Raw genomic sequence first — 22,782 nt, forward strand, 5'->3', positions numbered from 1 at the left:
CAAACAAACAAACAAATAAACGTGGTGTAACAAACAAGAGTTAATAAAACCATTACTACGCTGTCTTTAAAGGGTTGGTAGTGACCCCGACAAAGCGTGCTTATTTATTTTTTATCATATAGTCACCCTCAGAAAAAAAAGTGCTTTATCCAAAAAGGTCAACTTTCATGAAGCACTAATCTAAAGCACTAAAAGCCAAATAGGAAAATGACCAAATTTAAAGGCTAAAACTATGAAATCTCCGCAAAAGTTTAAAGGAACACGTTGCCTTGGATCGGACGAGTGTTGGTCTTTGAAAAGCGTTTGTAACCGTTTGTTATAAAATGCATATAGGTAGAAAGATGTTGTAAAAGTAGAATACAATGATCGTGGTTGTCCTTTTACTGTGCAAACTAACACGGTCGGCCATTATTTATGGGAGTCAAAAATTTGACTACCATAAATGGCCGACCGTGTTAGTCGACGAGGTAAAAGGAAAACCGTGCAATTTCGAGGCATGTTTGTGTGGATCATTATATTCTACTTTTACAACATCTTTCTACCCATATGCATTTTATAACAAACGGTTTCGAACGCTTTTCGAAGACCAACTCGACCGATCCAAGGCAACGTTTTTTAAGCACAGGACTCAAATGTTGTGATAGCCTGCCATAAATACACAATACAATCTTTTAGTTGCACCACGGAGGAAGGAAAATAGTCTATTTTCCTTCCTCCATGGTTGCACATGACCCCCAAATAGTGCGTTCATATTCAAACGAATTTGATACTTTTGGTGCATACTTTTGTCTACATTATAATGCGTTCGTTTAGCTTCCCGCTGGGTCGACCCCGCAGTGCTCACTCGGCTGAGCCCCTGACAATAGCTAATCGAACGATCACACTCGCCCTCTCGTGGTGACGGCATGCATGCTCCTCAAGTCAGGGAACTGGGGGATGACCCGGGTGAGCCCCGTCAAAGCTATTCAAACGTTACGGGGCAGACCGGGGTCGAACTGAACGAACGCACCCAAACTAGTAGATCTTTCGTAAATACTCGTGCGCGTGCGTTAGGCATGTACTTAGGTGCATTCTGGTCTAGCTATGGATCAAGTTTGATCCCTAGATAGACCAGAATGCACCTCATTCAACAGTTAGCACTTGCGCAATTTCGAAATGGTGCAACCCCAAGCCTGTCTACCCGCGCCCTCTACCCCGGCTGATACAAAAACTAGTGCTATATTAACCATTACTAGCCAAATGCTGGTGTGGCAGGAGATTCTGTCCCCCCTATTCCACATACGGCAAACTGTGTACAAACTTCTTCTGATAGCGCCCTCTTTTGAATCATCATCCTAGCGTGTGGTCCTTGTGCTTTGGCAATGAGCATACCAGTCTGATGTGTAGGGTTAGATAGCCCGGGAAGTTCAAACTCCTTTTGTGGTCCTTTGTCTTTATAAGGTTAAACAGTCTACAGCTCAAGAGCTTTTTCGATCGCCTTTGCAACTGCGATGAGACGCCTATCATTCCCAGTGAGGCCTTCAATCTGCATTCCAAAGGGCACCCCACTCCCTCTGACACGCCCACCCGGAATCACAAGGGATGGGTTGTTGCAAATGTTACCGCAATCCTCATTGTGGGTGATTGCATCTTCTGTAGGGGGCTCGTAAATGCTGATCAACAGAGGGGGTACTTTATTGGCAGGCATGAGGATGCAGTCGAGTTGGTGATCCTCGAAGTACTTCTTCATGTCGTCTCTGAGCTTGTCTCTGGCTGTCATCGCTGCCTGGTAAAGCCCATGACTGACTGGGTGCTGAACTATAGACTGGAATACCTCTCTGACATCTGGTGATGCTATCTTGTTGACGACTTCTTCAACTGGTACTCTGTGTCCGTGGTGATCCAAGTACTCCTGAAGTCGAGGGATGAACTCATAGTTTATGGTTGGTAGGAAGTAGCTGCTAAACATCTCAGCAACTCCTGGAACTTCACCTTCGTCTATGATGGTAAAACCTTTGTCTTTGAGCTCTGCCAAGAATTTCTCCGCGTATTCCTGGACCGTAGGGTCTAAACCTTCCCAGAAGTGAGGTCTCGCCACTCCAATTCTAATATCTGCTGGTGTGACGTCATCGAGAGGTTCCTCCCCTGTCATCACGTGATCTAGGATCGCGATATCATTGGCGCACCTTGTGATGGGGCCGACTGAGTCTCTAACATGCGTCATCTTGACACCGTAGTCAGCCGGCCAACGGCCGCTAGTAGTGCGCAGACCGAAGACACCATTGAAGGAAGAGGGAATTCGGATTGATCCACCGGTGTCAGTACCGAGGGCAACGGGGACGATATCAGCGGCGACGGCCCCTCCACTTCCACCGCTACTCCCCCCGCAAATGTAGTCAAAGTTGTGAAAGTTGTGACTATCTCCTGTGTACGGATTGATGGTTGACGCTCCAGCAGCCAGCTCATGCATATTTGTCCGACCAGCGTGGATTGCCCCTGCGTCAAAAAGCCTCTTAGCAACCTCAGCTGTGTGCTTTGGTTTGAGACCAGCTAGACCCGGAGTACAAGCTCCAGTCACCTCTCCTTCTACGTCGATGTTATCCTTTAAGGCGATTAGGATTCCTTCAAGAGGTCGATTGGTCTTGCTCTGATACCTGACATCTGCCTCCTTGGCTTTCTGCAACATCCGCTCTGTATCCATGGAGACGAAGTAGTTGAAAATCTTCAGGTCCTCAGCCCGCTGGATCATCCGCTTAGTATACGCTTCACACGTCAGGGTACCTTTCTTGAAGCGATCCAGAAGATCGCCGATTGTAAGACGATACATCTTGAACAAAATTTCAGCAAAAAACCTGAAAAGAATTGGGCAAGATGTTCAGACACCATTCAGCCACTGGCAAGTATATTTTACACACACACAGAGTATTATTTAATCACATTAGTTTTCATGACCAACAAATAGTTAATGGCTTGACGTTTCGACCCATGCAGAGTCTTTCTCGAAGGCTCAAGTTTCCATGACTTCAACTCAATATCTTTTAGCGCAAATGATACAATAGTGTCTTAAGCTTTGCATGGTGTGGGAATAGAATAAACTATATACATAAATATTAAACTTGTGGGTACAGCCATATGTGTAAACCACACCCTTGCTTTTATCAGAGCCAACACTCATACAAAGAGGTGTACACATGGTTATGTATACATGTACCCGCAAGTTTACAATTAACTATATTAATTTTTCGTCCTATTGCTAGGCAAGATAGTTATGTGTATTTTGACTGTACAGCGATTTGAAATAGTGATAACGCGCTTTATAACTGCAGTTAAGTTAAAATGGTTGTAGGTGGGACATGGTAGAAACATAGAGAGTTGTTTTTGTCATCTTAACACAAAAATATGCGCAGGTATAGGCCAAACTGTCAATAATAAAAGATTATCCTTTTGACCAGGACGAGTGATTACATTGCATTGAAAAGATTATTGTTGTTGCTTTGGGGTTGTTTTAAAGGTTGAACTTACCTTACACATGGACAGACTTTCAGCTTCTGACAAGTCGTGCGCAGAGTTGAGGGTTAGTGATCGTCACAATAAGGTATCACGTATTGTTAACGTAACGTAACGTAACTCAGCAAATCACACCACCGGGTGTTTTATCCAGTTCTCATTAGCCCTTTTCACGCAAGCGCTGATACCCAACGTCCTACTGCGATATAATTGCACCGATCGGCCGTGTGAACCCACTCTCTAATAATTACTACAATTCAAACACCGCGAGGCAGTATATTCTCACCCCCTTGGGGTGTTGCCTAAACCCCTCAAATAACAATACAGGACTCCCATTTACTGACAGTTCCGGTCTGTTTGTTGTTTGCAATCAACCATTACACCAAAGTGCACTGACAATGTAAACTGATTACTATTCTAATCCAGACAGTCACGTCTTTATCGTCTGGTAGGTAAGAGCACGTGACTGTGAATTATGCAAATTACGCTTTTTCGCGGGGCCTTAAAGCCATTGGACCCTTTCGGTTCAGAAAAAAAAAATTCACAGATTTACAAATAACTTACAGAGTTTACAGTAGGCAATGGTGAAAGACTTCTCTTGAAATATTATTCCATGAAATGCTTTACTTTTTGAGAAAACAGCAAAACAATATAAATTCTCGTTAACGAGAATTACGGATTTATTTGAAACACATGTCATGACACGGCGAAACGCGCGGAAACGAGGGTGGGTTTTTCCGTTGTTTTCTCCCGACTCCGATGACCGATTGAGCCTAAATTTTCACAGGTTTGTTATTTGATGTAGAAGTTGTGGTACACAAAGTGTGGGCCTTGGACAACACTGTTTACCGAAAGGGTCCAATGGCTTTAAATCATTCCTTAAACCATCTCAGCTCCCTGGGGAGTATACAGCCTGCGCGACAATTATATGCGCTACATGGCTAAACCAATCACAAGAACCATCTCTGTCCTCACAGGTACCCAGAGAAGAAATTATAGTTGAGTGTCTTGCTCAGGGACACAAGTGTCACGACCTGGATTCAAACCCACACTCTGTTGAACAGAAGCAACAGAGCTTGAGTTCGGTGCTCTTATCCACTCGGCCACGACACCCTCAAAGTCTCCTTTTATGGTGTTTGAATAACACTAGTATTAAAAAGCTCACTACATCAATGAACTACTTTATTCCTATGTCAATTCAAAGTCTATTTTATTAATTTTTGGACTCATCATGTGTATTGGTTTGGTAAATTTTATTTAGTCTATCCCCTTGTTTACTATTAATTGGAATTATTTGTTGTATGAACGGGGAAAAAAAAAAAAAAAAAAAAAAACAGAACACGTCTTTTAAAAGCACTGGACACTCACGGTAATTACTCAAAATTAATTAATGTTAGCATAAAAACTAATGACAACGATCAATGGAGAGCTGTTGATAGTACAAAACATTGTGAGAAACGGCTCCCTCTGAAGTAACGTAGTTTTTGAGAAAGAGGTACTTTTTTCACTCAACTATTAAAACACCCCATCTCCATTATGGCGCGAACTATACAAACTAGCGTACTTCTGGGAGCGCCCTCTGTTGAATCCCACTGCTACCTTCAGCCTATGTTAAATTCCAAGGGGGGGGGGGGGGGACATAGGCCCTTTTCGAAACCATGGCTTTGACTTTGGATCTGCAGCTCAGGTTAGCTTGGCCCGCGGTTGTTTTTGACAATTTGCGCGTGCTTTGCGTTGTTTGCACTTGGGGCTTCAGCTCAGACGAGAGGACGGTTTGGGATTTGTTTTCTGGGATAAATAGCAGATAATATTCAAAATGGTTGACCTACCAAAAATTTAAAAGAAGTCTGAAGTTTATAGTTGTCATAGTTGTCTGTAAAATGTATTTGATTTTTTAAATTTATTTTTTAGTCTTAGGGATATTTATTATTTAGCATTGGTTGCTGTATAACAGCCCAACTCGATTTCAATTCTGTTTAACATAAATTCTGGTTCAACTAATGAATTTTTATTATTTTTTTGTGTATTACATGTCCCATCATTTTTTTTTTTTTTTTTTTTTTTTACACTTGCATCTATTTTTATGGTAAAAACATGATTTCTGTACTTGCTTTTACTCAAAATATCTGAAGAAAAAAACAATCTGATTCAACGATTTTTTTTTTTTTTTACACTGGAACAGCCTAACTATACAGATCTCAAACAGCCGGCTACGTAGCATGCACAATAATATTAATGGCACATTTTCTAGAACACTTGAACAACACCTGTTGGTTTCCATACCGTTTGTACATGTACAATATAAGGGGCAAATAATGATAGAACAGTATGTGGAGGTCGCAGACAGGAAGCCTAGGCTTGTACAAGGTGTGGGCTCTTCAAAAAGCAATATTCGATATGTGGTTTATTAATTGAATCATTTAATTTAATGATTATTAATAACCTGACAATTTAAGAAATACAACTTAAGAAAAAAATAACCATCTATAACTTAACAATTTTATTAATACTGAGTAATCATAGTCTCCACTGCGAGTTTTAGTGTGGTACACACTAATTCAATAGCCCCCTACAACCTTGTGTGGTTGCGGCTTGTATGACATCAACACAGTCGTTTTGGGTCAATAGGTTCGAATCATAGATGGATCAAAGGTTCAAACCATAGAGGAAGGCCAGAGAAAATCATTCGTTGACCTCCCTTGTTGCGCGGTGGATCGACATAGCAGGCACAGAGCTGGCCACCGTTGATTTCGTCGATCGTACGGTATAGCCTCTCTCACCAACGACTCGCAGTCCCAAGGTCTTCCCACTTAACTGGATTGTAGGTACGTACCCAATATCATGGAGCTGCTTAAGCAAAATTGTTGCTTAAAGGCAGTGGACACTAATTGGTAATTACTCAAAATAATTGTTAGTATAAAACCTTACTTGATAACGAGTAATGGGAAGAGGTTGACACTGTAAAACGTAGTAAGAAACGGCTCGGCTTCTGACGTGACGTAGTTTTCGTGAAAGAAGTAATTTTTCCACGAATTTGATTTCGAGACCTCAAGTTTAGAATTTGAGGTCCCGAATTCAAGCATCTCAAAGCACACAACTTCGTGTGACAAGGGTGCTTTTTCTTTCATTATTATCTCGCATCTTCGACGACCAATTGAGCTCAAATGTTCACAGGTTTGTTATTTTATGCATATTATGTTGAGATACACCAACTGTGAAGACTAGTCTTTGACAATATTACCAATAGTGTCCACTGTACAGAAGTTTGTACAAAGACTGATGTTTTGATAACTAGTGACTAATCTGGTCCGTGTCATCGTCATTTTGTCCTTGTCGTGTCCTATAGTCCCTGGTTGTCACAAGGACATGTACAAACGCAGTAAGCTTATAACCGTTTTCCCTGCATGTTGGCTAGCATGCTAATTACACTCGATATTATAATATTCTATTTGAAAATTCTTTACATTTTTTATATTGAATTATGCGGTACCCATCTTTTCATAATTTGTTTTCAACTGTATGTTTAATTGTCATTGTCAACATGGAAAATTATTTGTGAATTGAATTGAATTGAATTGAATTTAGTCCTTCGGAGAAAAATACCGAATCCGCCATTTTGTTCATTCTTCATGTTGCAAAACATAATCATCATAAAAAATGAGACTAGTTTTGTTTGCCTCGTCTTTCTGGAAGTCAGTGGTTGGATCCCGGTGTATGTTAATTGTGGGTTATTTTTGCTGCCGAGGGCAGAATCAATTTATCTAAAAATGGTAATGGGAGAGTTCCTTCGGGGGAAAAAATACCGAAAACCGACCGCCATTTTAAAAACCGACCGCCATTTTGAAAACCGACCGCCATTTTGTTAATTCTTCAAGGCTCTAAAACAATCACCTATATAAATGAGGGACTACTGTGTTTTGCGTCAGCATTATGGGGAAGTCAGATGGTGGTTGGATCCGGAAACTCACTGTGGGTTATCTTATACTGTTACCAAGGGCAAACTCAGTAGATTGCCTATAGTATACAAAAGCCTTTTTATAAAACAGGTATTGCAATTTTTATTTTTTTTATGATTATTTCTTTTTGAAAACCTTGCATGCTGCAATGATTATTATTCAGCGGGAAAACAAGCCCAGTGCGTTTGTAATGTAAAAAACAATGTGTCGGGCGGCCATTAAAAAAAAAAAAAAAAAAAGATACTCATTTCATTTTACAAAAAGGGAGGATGCAGAAAGAAAAAAAAACAGATTTAGACTGGGTCCCTGTCTTTATAGACAGATACCTGCTACTCAGATCCAGTGATTTCATTTGGATACAATTATATCATTTGATAAAATATGCAGTGACTAAAAGCTACCGTAGCTGGGTTTGTTTTGATTGGTCTGAGGTCACCTCGATTGACCAATCAAAACAGTACATGTACATGCATGTGGATGTACTTGCATGTGGGTGTACTTGCATGGCATGTTGGTGTAGAATTTGTGCGTATCTCCATGTGAAATGAATGTAGGTCAAAGGTGAATCTACACTCTCCGGCTTTGAGACCGGTCTCTGGCGTTATTCCCGAGATTCTGTCGTCTCATGGGAAAATAATATGGGGAGGAAAATATTGATTCACAGAGGGCGCCATAAGAAGTAGTCTGTACACAGACCGCCATTTTTTTTTTTGAGGGGGGACACACATGCAGTAAAGTTTGTGATTGGAAGACTAATATTTTATTAATGTGAAATTCTTGCCTGTGAACGATCATAATAGAATGTAACTTATCATCTCGACCAATTCTTTGCAGGTTTTTGTGAGGAGTTTTCAAGATGTATCGTCTTACAATCGGAGATCTCCTGGACCGTTTCAAGAAAGGTACCCTGACGTGTGAAGGGTATACTAAGCGGATGATCCAGCGGGCTGAGGACCTGAAGATTTTCAACTACTTCGTCTCCATGGATACAGAGCGGATGTTGCAGAAAGCCAAGGAGGCAGATGCCAGGTATCAGAGCAAGTCCAATCGACCTCTTGAAGGTATCCTAATCGCCATAAAGGATAACATCGACGTAGAAGGAGAGGCGACTGGAGCTTGTACTCCGGGTCTAGCTGGTCTCAAACCCAAGCACACAGCTGAAGTTGCTAAGAGGCTTTTTGATGCAGGAGCAATCCACGCTGGTAGGACCAACATGCATGAGCTAGCATTTGGGGTGTCGACCATCAATACGTACACGGGAGATAGTCACAATTTTCACAACTTTGACTACATTTGCGGGGGAAGTAGCGGTGGAAGTGGAGGGGCAGTCGCCGCTGATATCGTCCCCGTTGCCCTCGGTACTGACACCGGCGGATCAATCCGAATTCCCTCTTCCTTCAATGGTGTCTTCGGTCTGCGCACTACTAGCGGCCGTTGGCCGGCTGACTACGGTGTCAAGATGTCGCATGTGCGTGACTCAGTTGGACCCCTCACAAGGAGCGCCGATGACATCGCGATCCTAGATCACGTGATGGCAGGGGAGGAACCTCTAGATGACATCACACCAGCAGAGATTAGAATTGGAGTAGCGAGACCGCACTTCTGGGAAGGTTTAGACCCTGCGGTCCAGGAATATGCGGAGAAATTCTTGGCAGAACTTAAAGACAAAGGTTTTATCATCATAGACGAAGGTGAAGTTCCAGGAGTTGCTGAGATGGTTGAAAAATACATCATGCCTACCATCAACTATGAGCTGCTTCCTCGACTGGAGGAGTATATGGAGCACCATGGTCACAAGGTTACAGTCGAGGATGTCTTCAACAAGATAGCCTCACCAGATGTCAAAGAGCTCTTCAAGGATACAATGAAGAACCCCGTCAGTCCTGAGCTTTACCAGGAAACGATGGCAGCCAGAGACAAGCTTAGAGAGGACATGAAGAAGTACTTCGAGGATCACCAACTCGACTGTATCCTCATGCCTGCCAACAAGATACCACCGCCGTTGATCAGCGCATTTGACACGGATCCCACTCTGCTGATGGCGGTCATCCAAAACTTTGACTGCGGTAACATTTGCAACAACCCATCCCTTGTGATTCCGGGTGGGCGTGTCAGAGGGAGTGGGGTGCCCTTTGGAATGCAGATTGAAGGCCTCACTGGGAATGATAGGCGTCTCATCGCAGTTGCAAAGGCGATCGAAAAAGCTCTTGAGCTGTAGATTGTTTAACCTTAGAGAAAGGGCGCACGTCCCCCATCACTTGCAGTGGCTGCGCCCATCGCCTCGTTTTGGATTAGCATTGTGACGTATCTCATTATACATAAATTAAGAAAGGCGTATCAGCCACTCTACTCTCTGATGTCGATGTCTGACGGCGGATGACGTAACAGACGCATTGTATACGTCACACCTTGGGACAACGCGCGTGTTAACCAGCGTAACATTAGAATCGTCGACCTGCACAAAAATACATCTTTACGCATTTTAGAGAGAGTTGAATCCACCACCAAAATATGTCTTTGTAGGACCCAAGCTGTCTCTCGACACATCATAATTATTATTAGGCCTAGTCCAAACCCACCAATATACTTATAATGAAGAAGTTGGAACTGGCACAGCTGTGCATAGCGTTCTTTGCTGTTGCAATGGCCTTTCTGTTCACCATTACTACGTAAGTTGCTCTTTTTTAATCGTGCAAGACATTGTTTCATGCATGCACACTAGACTAAAAAATAGTCGCGATATGCTTTGTGCACCAATTATACTCTAGCATTGTGACTTTTATTGGCGCTCTAAGTTTGAATAATGTTGTTTAACTCTGCACGTGGTAGTTTTCTCTGTATGATCTGTGTGTTTCTCCCTATTTACAATCATGCTAGACACTGGGATTGATTTCACGAAACACATATAAAGTAATGTCTCTGCCGAAGCAATTATCTTTAAAGAGGGTTTGATATCTTTTGTAGATCCTGTTTTTGGCCATGACAATGACAAGTATTCACACTGTGAATGAAGAGTATGTAATAATTATTTACTTGTAGAAATTGTCAGCTTCATTTTAGTCGTCAACGCTTTTGAGCAAAAGGGAAATTTACAGAGCAACGTTTTCAGGCATCTGAAAGCACACAAAGTGCGACAAGGGTGTTGTTTTATGCATGCAAAATATTGGATATCACCAAAGTGAGAATACTATTATAAAAAAATAATAAAAAAAATAAAAAAATGTGTCCAGTGCCTTTAAGTTCATATTGTAGCAGGATCAGTAATTAGACGTTGTGCACCATCTTAAGAAAGTTAAACAACTACAATGTAAACGTGAACGACCCTCAAGATGCCACTATACCCCGGGCCCGAGCCTCGTTATAAAACAAAGATTTATTGCTGTACACAGGATGGGTGCAGTCTCTGTCCAACGAAACATCATGTTGGTTCTTCTGTTCATAACCATCGGGATTGGTAAGTTAAATGGAATTTCTTATCATTAGTTTGAGACCTTTGCCGAAAATAGATCCTATGCATTGAGGTCCTTTTTTCAGGACGAACGTGTGCAGATATTTACCCACGTTTCACCTGGAAACAAAATACGCATCATCACGTGACCCTTCTCGTGGTGACGTCAGTGCACCTCGGGTCAGCCCCAAGTGCCCCGCTTGTGGATATCTGCACACGTTCGTCCTGAAAAAAATATGCGACTTTTCCAGGACGAACGTGAGGTAATGATCAGTGCCCACGTTCGTCCTGGAAAAATAAAATACGTCACTTGGATGAGCACACCGGGGTCGACCCATAGGGAAGCTAATCGAACGCACCCAAAGACAAGGGACCAGTCACCATCGTTTTGAGCTCAAGGCGAGGGCGCCCTACCCAATAAACTTCACTATTAATAAGGTATATATTCCTCTGGTTTAATAGAGTGACGTAAAAAGTGACCTCTTTTCTTCTGAAAAAGTTTCATTTTCTCTACTCAACAGTCACCGTCGATGAGTTTGTCCTCACTTGGAGATGGAAGAAAAAATACGCAACTCCCAAACCAGACTTTCTATTACGGACGAAACTCTCTAACTGCAACGCATGTGCGTGCTTCTTGTTCTTGGTTGGAGTCGTCTTGCTTGTTGCTAACCTGGCCAGTGGTGCTGCTCATTACGGGCTCGATGAAGTGGTAATTTCTTCGATGTTAACTTTTCATCAAAGATGAATAATATAACACCCGTTTCATACAGGTGCGCCAGAGTTGCGCCGAACCAAAATGATTAGGAGCGACTCTAGGTCGACCCAATTTTAATAAATTTTGGTTTCAGACAGGCGACTTTTACATAACATTTACATTGGCTCGACTAATGACAAGATCGACGTCCGAAACAAAAGACTCGAGATACGTTCTGAACGACTGCAACAGTCGATCTTTCGATATCTAGACGCGTCCAGTCGCTCCTAAAGTGTTTTATAGACACCGAATTTGGTTCGCGCGTCTCTGGAGCGCTGAACTGGTTTTCACTGCACAATACTCGGAGGCCATATTATTCTCCCAAGTCCTGCCTGATGCAAACTTATTATCTTTTCTTTGCGGTACCCGCTGCTAGGATTCGAGCTGTCTCTAACTACGAGGCAATCTCAGTGGTCTAGTTGGTAAGACATTTGCTCATTGGCAAAGGTTGTGGAATCCCAAGTAACATGCCTGTGTTTTGTTATTAATAAAATATCGAAGTCTTATATAGCGCACGTATCTACCAAAATAGGTACTCAAGGCGCTAAGTATATACAAAGTTTCAGAAAGATAGGTAATTGCAGTGATGAATTTTGAGACCCAATTATTTAGCACCTTATAAGGGTTTACAAGGTGCTACGGCGCATACAGCAGCCACAGCCAGGAACACCGGGGCGAACCCCTTCTCTTTTCGAAAAGTGCACTGGGTTCTTTTACATGCGTTACACAACACATGGGACCAACAGCTTTACGTCCCATCCGTTCTAGTCTCTCAAAATACTGAGTGTTTAGTGCTTACACACATCAGTGTTTAGTCAAAAGTCTCACACTAACACCGTTTTCCTTTTCAGGGTCCAAATCATGCCAAAGGAACCTTGCTTGACGGTTTTACCATCCTCGCAGTGATACTTTACTGCGCTCTTAGGACCTACCTAACATGGATGATAATACCTGAGCTCAGCTATAAACGGTTATTTAGAGTTCGGGGTACCATGACTGCAACAGTCGTCGGCCTGGCTGTTTGCTGTATCCTTTGATTATGTATTATGAAAACTTGATGACATTAGGAGAGACTATGGTGGGTTAAAGGCTACTTCATTTAAACTAGACCTATACGCTTGAAATCTGCTTTGCGTTTTTGAGTATTTATCCTTAATAGCCCGCCCTCACAGTCTTGGTTGGTGTCATACTCAAGAGGGCACATACTCCATCCGGTATGGTAAGTTTTCCCATGGTTGATTTTTTGTCGTTGATATATTTTGTTTCCTGAATATCAAATAGGAGATTTTTGAGTGCCACCAATTTGACCAGGTACACTTATTTTTTTATAAGTGGCTGCGTATAATCATGCAGGGCGACTAAATTCATAAAGCAGATAGTACTGCTTAATAATACTGCTTAGGAAACTTCTTTAAGGTACCAGTTGCAACAATGTAAACTTAGTTTAACTATGGCTGGTAACCTATTTCTGTGGATGATAATGAATGGTTGCATAGTAGGAGGGTTGATTTATAAATACAAACTTACATCAAAGAAGAACAGAATGGTAATATTTCATGCCTTGTTTTTACTTTCAGGACTTTCCTGAGTTTGTTACTTTACTACCGGGATTTTTCATTCCTTTGATCGCCTGTATGTTCCGTATATCGACCAACCAGGAACTGAACGACAGACGCATCATGCCCGCTATGTTCATCCAGCCTTGGCCACAAACAGACCCTCCGACGGCCGACGTTTCGACAACGTGTGCTGAAGGAGTAACCCCTACTTGGGCTGAAGGAACAACCCCTACTTGGGCTGAAGGAACAATCCCTACTTGGGCTGAAGGAACGAACCCTACTTGGGCTACGAAACCTACTTGGGCTGGGGAAACAACCCATACATGGGTTCACCCACCCCCACAATAATTGATTGTGAGTAGGCATACTGTCACATAACAAAGATGTCCTGCTCCTACAATCCCGGCCATATCTCGTTGCCCCCCCCCCCCTGCCCCTTTCAATGTTGGTTCTGATTGCACGGTCTTCGGCATTACAGTCAGCATTGAGCGGGGTGGACGGGGGACGGGGAGGGGGGGGGGCGGGCTGGGGCTGGGCTGTCAGTGGGAAGTGTACATTGATCGGTTTTACGTAACGTTGAATGGGTGGCCCAAACATTTGGGCCGGGGTTGTAGGTTGGACCATAGAGAAAGGACCTTTTTCTAGGCTGGACCTTCAGTATTGTACACCAAACACACACACAAGAAAATTAAGTCGTCATTTGTCATTTGCTATTTACACATTTTATTTTATACATCTAAGTTATTATAATATTTACAAATGTTACTTCCATTCTAGTTCACTTTGCTTGTTGGTAGTTACTGACTGGCTTGGGGGAGGAGGGGGGGGGGGGGCTTTTACACCATGAAACAAAGACGCCCTTAAAAAAAATTCTCTACTGTTAAACTGGTCCCCACAACGATATGAAAAAGGAAAAATAGAACAGCTTGTATGAACTCTCTAAAACTCTGTTGGAAACGTATGTGTGTAGTCTTGTTCCCTGACTCACAGTAGCAGTAAAAAGCCTCGGCTCGCATGAAAAAAAAAAAAAAAAAAAAAAAACTTCAAAATAGAGAAACCTTGCATGACGTCACACTTTGAAAGAGCGCCCTCACTGAGACAGCATTGGACGATAGCTGGTGCGTAAAAACATTTTTAAAAAATTGCGTGCGTGACTTTATTTTGGCAAACAAAATTTCATAGATCTGCTTTTTTAGCACAACTTCTTATGTTTCAATTATTTTCTTTAAATGAATCTTCGTCCACGCTCGTTCCTTCTTCTTGGGAGCTGTCCATCTCGAACGTCCTCAGTATTGGTATCTCATCGGCCACACCCTTCCGGTGGGGATGGTCTGGGGGTAGGAGGAGCCTAAATTTACCACGCCCATTGCTCGCTACTTTGATTGGCACGTACTGCTTTCCGTCGAAGTACATGGCGTCGTTGACGATGAAGCCCCGTGCGCGTGCGCGTTGGACGATGGCGTCGTACTGGTTGTTTGGAGTAGCAAGATGGCGGCAGTCCGACATGGTGTCATCACTGCTGCAGTTATTGTTGGAGTTTATATTGTTGCCGTTTGCGATTGGCCTATAGAAGAATAACAAATGAAGAGTTGGTATTCTTTTTAAAGCACGCATGAAACCACAAGTCTCTAGAAAATAAAGTTCGTTTAAATCATATGAAATTTCCAACCAGTTTCTGTATTAAAGGCAGTGGACACTAATGGTAATTACTCAAAATAATTATAAGCATAAAAACTTATAATAGATGTTAAAAACTTACTTGGTAACAAGTAATGGGGAGAGGTTGATAGTATAAAACATTGTGGGAAACGGCTCCCTCTGAAGCACAGGTTTGTTATTTTATGCATTATGAGATACACCAAGTGAGAAGACTTGTCTTTGACAATTACCATTAGTGTCCACTGTCTTTAAGCAAGATTTTTCTGTGCTTGGCAAGTTTTAATGCTTTAAGGCTTAATTAAAATTAATAAGGCCCAGTTTTCTTCCCGGGGCGTAATTTAAAAACATAGTTTTATACTTACGATGAGTGAGTAGAAGTCAGCGATTTCTCACAGAATTCTATTAGATCCTGACGATCGGAAGGGTTATCAAAGAGATCCACACCGTGACGGCGCAGAAAGCTGTCCGGGTCCTCCGCGTCGTAGTCCGGGTAGAGATTCAAGTCATCAACCGCTGGCTGCCCGGAGAAAAACGGTGACGACCAAACTGTTTCCTGATGATCGTGTTGATGGTAGCTCTCCTCTAAGGTTTTCTCAGGATAATCTTGGGTGTCTTTCGATTCTTGCGATGCATTTGTAGACGTTTCATTGTCACTTACTCCCATTGTTCTCCGAAGACGTTTGCGTTCGGAACCGGCAGGTGACGCTGAGTTTGGGCGTTTTAAGATGTTGCGTTGAGGTCGAGTAGAGATGCCTTTAGCTGTGTTCTTAATTCGGCTTGATGATGCGGCTGTTGTGTCGTGGTGACACAAGTTATCTTTTTGTAAATCTGATGTATGGATAACTTGCGTAGTGCTGGCCGTGGAATTGGGCTTCGCTTCATGAGGACTTTCCACTTCTTGGGGAGAGAAACATTCTTCACGCTTTTGAGGCTTCACTTCATGAGAACTTTTCACTTCTTGGGGAGAGAAACTTTCGTCGCCGTTGTGAGGATGAGATGTTGACATGGAAGGTAAAGATGCTGGCTCTGATTTATGAAATTCTCCAAGTCTGTGGTCCTCTTCCTCCAGAAGTTTCAACCCTCTCACCTGGTTCGCTCCTTGGCCGTCAAACACGAGCATCTTCTTGGCCGCCGTTCTCCTCTCCGTATGAACCGGTGGTTCTTCAACGCCGGGGGCACGTCTGGCCAGTGGGTGAGGGGACAGAGACGGCATCAATGGGGACGGTCCTGTCGGATCGACCCCGTCTATCATGTTCTTCTTTTTTATAGCGCTGAGCTTGGGCTCGACTGGGGAGTTTTCTGTGGCCTGCTCTGACGTCATTTTGAGATGATGACGAATTGGATTAAGCGTTCACCTGAATTTAAGGCGAGAGTTGGGTATGCGTAAGTCAATGGTGTGCTTTTCCCTACAAACTCGACAAGAGCTTAGTTGCTTAAAGGCATGGTCACTATTGGTCATAAAAAAAAAATTAAAAAAAAAGTTAGCATAAAACTTACTTGTTAACGAGCAATGGATAGCTGTTGATTGTATAAAACATAGTGAGGCAACCTAGTTTTTGAGAAAGAGGTAATTTCTCACTCAAAATATGGAGACTTCAGACATGAAGCCCTTTATTAAGGCATTTGAAAGCATTAATATTGTGCAACAAGGTGGTTTTTCTTTCTTTATTCTCTTGCAACTTCGATGACCAATTGATTTGTCAATCCTTTAACGTGTAAGCCCTTGTCATCGTCAACTTGAATGCATTTTATTTATGCAAAAAATATAGTTAATGGCCTGACTTTTCGACCCTAGCAGTCTTCCTCTGTGGTATTTTATTTACCTTGAACATCCCAGGTCCACGTTGCAGAATTCCAATAAAACAGTAGTCCAATATAAACAATAAATAAAAAGAAACACATGAACAAGGGACATTTAAAAAAATTAAAAAAAATAAAAACATTATTTTAAAAACAAATTTAATCTATGTATTGTTGCTGTATTTTAATTCTTAGATAATCAACATTCTAGGTCTATTCATCAAGTTATAATCTCAATCGCTTACCCAAAGTTATTTCTTCTCACCAGTTGGTCTTAGAAGAAGAGATATCCAAACAAACTTCCTCCACGAAAAACGCAGAATCTTCACCCCCAAAAGTACTTGAAGGTTGTTCTTTTTGAACGAGGTGTGAACACGACCATCGACGCTGCGCTTCTAAAAATTAAAAAATCTGAACGGTTGCGTGTGGCATGGACGCACGCCATAGATAACGCGGTGTGTGACGGCGCCTAGCGCGCTTCTCAAACAAAAAACACCCATCGTTTTGTAAATCGATGAGCAAATCTTGACTTAGCTCAGGCAAATTAAGTATATGACTTATTTTAATGTGTTTATTACAATTGTAGCAGTCGGAACAAAAATTGAAAACATCTATGAACATAATTATGGGAAACATGCACCAGGCAAGGAGTTCCAAAGAGACGCAGTATGTGAAATCAAGCTATTGGGATGGCTCTTTGTTATACATCTCGGCAAAGCAAGAGGCCTATAGGTCAGAAGAAGCAGAAAGTCTGGTTTCGCACTCAAAACTTTCTTATGGGAGGAACTAGGTCAGACAAACTGGTGGCACATTTACCATGAAAATATCGGCATAAAAGACAGAGGCTGGCTACAGATCTATGGTGGCAAAGGGGATGGTTGATCCCAACCCTTCAACAAAAAGATTAACAATAATATACGCTTCTGTACTCTTTCAAGTATTAACCCCATCTCCAAGTAAAACTGCACTACAACAAGACAAACAAATGTAATAACGAGTCAAATAGACAATCATATTTATATTCTTGAGACGTTTATGACTTTTTTTTTCATGACATAATATGCGGAAATACATACGCATGTCAAAGCATACAATTACAATAATTAGTTATTGTATTGTTTGGAGCCTAAACATTTGGTTTTTGAATATACAGTTTTGACTTGCTGGCTTTACAAAAACAACACACACATAAAGCAGATAATATAGTTCAACTATATTTTGTTGTATCTCTATAAAATAATGTGATAAACCAAAACAAAAACACTTTAAAGGGAAGGTACACGTTTGGTAATTACTCAAAACAAATATTAATTTAAAAACTGACTTGGTAATGAGCATTGGATAGCTGTTGATAGTATAAAACATTGTGAGAAACGGCTCCCTCTGAAGTAGCATAGATTTTGAGAAATAGGTAATTTCTCACTAAAATAATAAAAGACTTCTAGCCAGACGTCTTTTGTTCCTATCGGAAAGCACACACGTTCGTCCAACAAGGGTGTTTTTTCTCTCATCACTTCTCGCAACTTCGATGACCAATTTATAGCAAATGTCCACAGGCTTGTTATTTTATGCTTATGTTGGGATACACCAAGTGAAAATACTGGTCTTTGAAAATAAATAACTTCAGGGGCGTCTATCTTAACTTTCCCAGCAACATTTGCAACTAAATGCAACAGGGAAATTTTGTCCAACAATTAGGGAGATATGCCTATACATTCAACTGAGAGAGATAACGTTTTTGTAATCAGTAAGGTTTTCAAATGTGGTTATCTAAACATTGGTTTGTTTTTCATGGATCTTTCTGCAGAATCAGGGTTCGAAGGTTCAGGGTCATCAAAGTTGCGAGAAAATGATGAAAGAAAAACACCAGACTTCTGGCTAGAAGTATTTTATTATTATAGTAATAAAAATCACCTCTTTCTCAAAATCTATGCTACTTCAGAGGGAGCCGTTTCTCACAATGGTTTATACGGTCAACAGCTCTCCAATGCTCGTTACCAAGTCAGTTTTATAAGTTAATATTTGTTTTGAGTATTTACCAAACGTGTACCTTCCCTTTAAGGCAATAGAAGTTCCAGTTGAAAAGAAAAGAAACTTGATCCACAAAAGGTATCAAAAGCCCTTTACAGTGGGTCCTTGCTTAGCAAGGGTCTGAAGACAATTAAATTATATTTTCTTAAAAGAAAACAAAAATTTAAAGTCCAGAAGTTCATCAGTGCCTTCAAACAAATATAACTAAACATGTACCATAGAAAGAGTAATTTCCAAGTATTTACATAATTTTCATACTATTTTGCAAGTGTGTACAAAAAAAATACTCCAAAACTTTCGTTGAGGAAAGAATATTATACTAATATACAAAAGATATTAAAAAAATAAGTTCAATAACTGGCACCATTGAAGAAATTATGATTTAGCATGATTCTGAAAATGTCTACTTATCTGCAGAGCTTTATTGAATGTTATAATTTGTGATCTTGAAAACTTGAGAATTGGAGTGATTATGTCATTCAGTTTCCAAATACATTGTTGTGATAAAACATTGTAATAAAAACACACACAAAATGTATACATGTACATATAATGCATGTAGAATAAGTAGTTAAAACAAAGTATGATTTTTTGTTTGAGCACCTTGGTGATAATAACTTGGTTAAAATGGTGTTACAAAAGCAAATGTTGCATGAGAAATGAGTCATGACTGAGAAAAGCATATAAAAAAAATGCACCTCGTGTGAAAGACGGAAAAATCAGAAAGTTCAAAACTGGACTATATAATTTTTATCTAAAATATCAAAGAACACGTACTCCAAATATTGTTGTGAAAAAATGTTTAACTTTTGCATAATGCGACAATGATTTCACTGAAGAACTTAAGCTCAATAAAAACTCGTTTTTATAATCGGCAGAGTACATGGATGGTCCAAATACCAGTACCAATCCTCCAGAGCCAGGTTTCTCAAGTTCATTCCATCTGAAAGCTCACTGATTCTTAAGTTGTATGTTTTTATTTTCTCGAGACCTCAAAGACCAGATGAGCTTAAACTTTCACTGGCTGTTGTTTCATGTATTCGTAGCTTCACACAAATTGTGGATACTGGTCTTTGACAATTAAAAATGTTATCAACCTGCCTTAAAAAAAACAATCTAATTTATGCATAATGCATTCTATAGGAAGACATCATTTTCATTAAAAAAAAATGCTAAATGACTTCAATTACATACAAACAAAGCGTTATTGACTTCATTTGCATAGCTGCTTTATATTCTTTTAAAAAAAAACATCAAATACATAGTTACAGAATCGTCTTATTTTTTTTATATTTTTTGATTAAACAAACAAAAAAGTTAAGCAACACTTTGGAAATTCATATACTGCAATTTTCTCCAAATCCACTATGAAATAACAATTTATATTATTTATTATTAGGTCAGGAGAATAACTCTCGAGACCAAAATCCAATTAATTTCAGTTAAAAAAAAAGTACTTTATCTGATCATTAAAAAAAGCATGTACAGGAGTTTTCTCGAAGCTAGAGCCAAGCTTGGTACATTATCATAGACCTGCTTAGCGGGAAAAAAAAACCATGCTTAGCAATTTCGTTTGCAAAGCATGGTTTTTATGGCGTACCACGTTAAGTTTTAGGCTATGCTATAAGCACAATAGAAGACCTGCAGAGTGTGACCTTTCACCTTTACTTTTGCTTTCTGCTAAGAAATGGGGTCAATTTCATGGTTCTGCTTACCGCCGAATTCTGCCCTTGCGATCACCATTCTTCATTTACAAGACAAGTGCCAAAGTTTTGTGCTAGTTGCAGTTACCACACCTTGCTACTGCCTCTCGTCACAGTTTATTCTGCGTCCAATTTTGTAGAGTACAAGGGTGTGTCTTTCTCTCGAACCCAAGTTAAAGACCGGTCACACAGTCCCCGATAACTAGAACAAAAACGAGAATGATAACGAAAACGATACAAAATCCACGCCGTCGATTGGTTGAATGAGCGTGGGCGTATTCTGCGTGGAGCATTTTAACCAATCAAAGGTTTGAATTTTGATCGTTTTCGTTCTCGTTTTCGGGGCCTGTGTGACCTGGCCGTTACCATTGTTGGAAGTTTTATGTGCTTGAAGTTACCGCAAATTGCAGTAACAAATGCCTGAAGTAATCTCTGATTGAATCATCAGATGTTTACAGTTACAGCTCCTTAACCTCTGCGTCAAATTTTTGAGAGTACAAGGCTCTCTTTCTCTCAGCTGTAGTTTGCATGTAAACAATTTAAATTATATTCTCCATGATAAAACGTCTGCATTACTATAATAGAAGAGTTGTTTTCTTAAACTGTCCAAAGCCGAGGCCATCCAAACAACTAACTTTCTCACAAGCAGTAAGATTTGCTTCCAGCAAAGCTGCGCTTCTAACCTTCCCCCCTTCAAAACATAGTCAGGGGTTCATGTTCGTCATTAAGGGGGTTCGACTTTGCAAGATCTGAAACCAAAATCGTCTTCACACGCTGACAAGACCTTCCCGATCTCAAATCTGCCCCGACCCCCTTCTCGATCAGAGTCCAGGCCCTGTCACCAAGAGGGAATTCTGCCAGCAGAATTCGTTGAGGTGAGACAAGGCGAAGGGGTTCACGTGACCTTCAGACCTTGGTGTCCAAGTTGGCCTTTACTTTAATCCGGACATCTTTCGCTGTGCCGGCTATTTTATGCCCTGTTGGCACAAAAAGAAGGGACAAAAAAGTTATTTTGAAGAAAACAGTTGGAAGTAAATCGGAAATAAAATACGTTATGAATGGCAAAGGTTACCGGATATGCCTGATGTTTGTCCCTGCTAACCTACACTCTGCTGATCAGAAACAAACCGAGCTTGAGCTAGGGTGCTCTTTAACCTCTCGGACCATGACACAACATAAGGAGGGACAGTTTCTTACCTCCATCTCTTGAGATTCCCTTGACCGCTCTGCCGATCTTCTTCACTTTGGCGCCGAATTTGTTTTGGTTAAGCTTACACTCTGCCTCCCACTCTCTAAACCTTGTTTCGAACAGACCTAGAAGAAAAGAAAAAAAGAAAGAAAAAAAAAAAATTAAAAAAATTAAAACTTTCTCGACCCCCATCAAAGTACCTATTGAATTTTAAATCAAAATTTTTGTGTCAAATCGGCCAAAAATCTGACATAGCATCTTTAAAGGATTTGCCCTCTTTTATATAAGACACAAAATACAATGATCACAGATTTTCTTTAAACTTAGATGGTTTGTGGTAGAAAGGTTCCCTTAAAATATTACATGTTTTTGAGTGTTGAGTATAAAAACAATTTCACAAAAATGTCTTTGGTATAACAAAATTATTATAAGTTATCACACAAGCGCGAGTGGAATACGGAAAAATATACGCAGACGCACTATATTTTCCATATTTCCACTTATTTATCTTCAAGCAAACTTGGCGCGTGACATAGAACACACAAGACGCATGGTAGTGATATTAGCCGTGCAATACAGGTTTTTATCACCACTCCATTCTGCCAATCTGATTGTAGGATTAGCGCGTACTTGAAGATAATTTAGCATATACAACGTAAACGTTTTACATGCTAAAATATTTTTTGTGAAATTGTTTTAGAATTACCTTGAGCAATGCCCTCAACCTCTGCCTCCTTCTCCTGGATGAACAAAGAGAACATCTGAGTCTCGGTGAATACCTCAAGGAAGCGTCTGACGCTCCTCGACCCCACTACCTTGATGAAGGCCTCTCGATCAAACTTGAGACTACCGTCGTAATTGGAGGAGAAGTGGTTGGTGTAGTGGCCGCAGGTCTCAACGAAGAAGTGGATGAAGACCTCGGAGACGGCTTTGTTTTTGGACTCTTGATCTGAGGACAGAATGGGAATAAATTTAAAACAGTGATCTGAATAAGTTGGCCTCAGCGCTTATAAACCCTGTATTAAAGGCAGTGGACACTATTGGTAATTACCTAAAATACTTATTAGCATAAAACCTTACTTGGTGACGAGTAACAGGGAGAGGTTGATAGGATTTGGGTACTTTTTGCAGAGGTGCTGTAGTTTTTTGGAATTGAGTAAAACAATGTCATGAAAATACATTTTTACAAGGTAAAAT

The 22,782-nt window shown here is 40.8% G+C and overlaps 3 protein-coding genes across 4 annotated transcripts in view; 1 reads left to right on the forward strand and 2 right to left on the reverse strand.

Moving 5' to 3' along the window:
- Nucleotides 1–546: 546 nt before the first annotated feature.
- On the reverse strand, nucleotides 547–3,847 carry LOC117304946 (mandelamide hydrolase-like). Its single transcript, XM_033789591.1, has 2 exons — nucleotides 3,502–3,847; nucleotides 547–2,831 (listed from the first exon to the last, which is right to left on the reverse strand). Exon 2 carries the CDS (start codon nucleotides 2,804–2,806, stop codon nucleotides 1,451–1,453), a length of 1,356 nt encoding a protein of 451 aa, XP_033645482.1. The 5' UTR covers nucleotides 2,807–2,831; nucleotides 3,502–3,847; the 3' UTR covers nucleotides 547–1,450.
- Nucleotides 3,848–6,104: 2,257 nt separating this feature from the next.
- Nucleotides 6,105–10,620, forward strand: LOC117305349 (mandelamide hydrolase-like). The gene is made up of 2 exons (XM_033790216.1): nucleotides 6,105–6,311; nucleotides 8,277–10,620. The coding sequence occupies exon 2, from the start codon at nucleotides 8,299–8,301 to the stop codon at nucleotides 9,658–9,660; it is 1,362 nt and encodes a 453-aa protein (XP_033646107.1). The 5' UTR covers nucleotides 6,105–6,311; nucleotides 8,277–8,298; the 3' UTR covers nucleotides 9,661–10,620.
- An 8,827-nt stretch (nucleotides 10,621–19,447) lies between these two features.
- Nucleotides 19,448–22,782, reverse strand: part of LOC117305308 (DENN domain-containing protein 2C-like) — a 44,438-nt gene continuing 41,103 nt past the window's right edge. For both annotated transcript variants that reach the window (XM_033790165.1, XM_033790164.1), the window contains 3 exons: nucleotides 22,292–22,534; nucleotides 21,594–21,710; nucleotides 19,448–21,373 (listed from right to left, as the gene is read on the reverse strand). In XM_033790165.1, the coding sequence (XP_033646056.1) occupies nucleotides 21,303–21,373; nucleotides 21,594–21,710; nucleotides 22,292–22,534 (431 nt within the window). In that variant the 3' untranslated portion in view covers nucleotides 19,448–21,302. The remainder of the gene's footprint in view (nucleotides 21,374–21,593; nucleotides 21,711–22,291; nucleotides 22,535–22,782) is intronic.

Source organism: Asterias rubens, chromosome 22, assembly GCF_902459465.1.
Source record: "Asterias rubens chromosome 22, eAstRub1.3, whole genome shotgun sequence".
Lineage (NCBI taxonomy): Eukaryota > Metazoa > Echinodermata > Asteroidea > Forcipulatida > Asteriidae > Asterias > Asterias rubens.

What these genes read in the sequence shown, in the direction of transcription:
- LOC117304946 (XM_033789591.1), bottom strand. Translation starts at nt 2,806, where the DNA reads ATGTATCGTCTTACAATCGGCGATCTTCTGGATCGCTTCAAGAAAGGT.
- LOC117305349 (XM_033790216.1), top strand. Translation starts at nt 8,299, where the DNA reads ATGTATCGTCTTACAATCGGAGATCTCCTGGACCGTTTCAAGAAAGGT.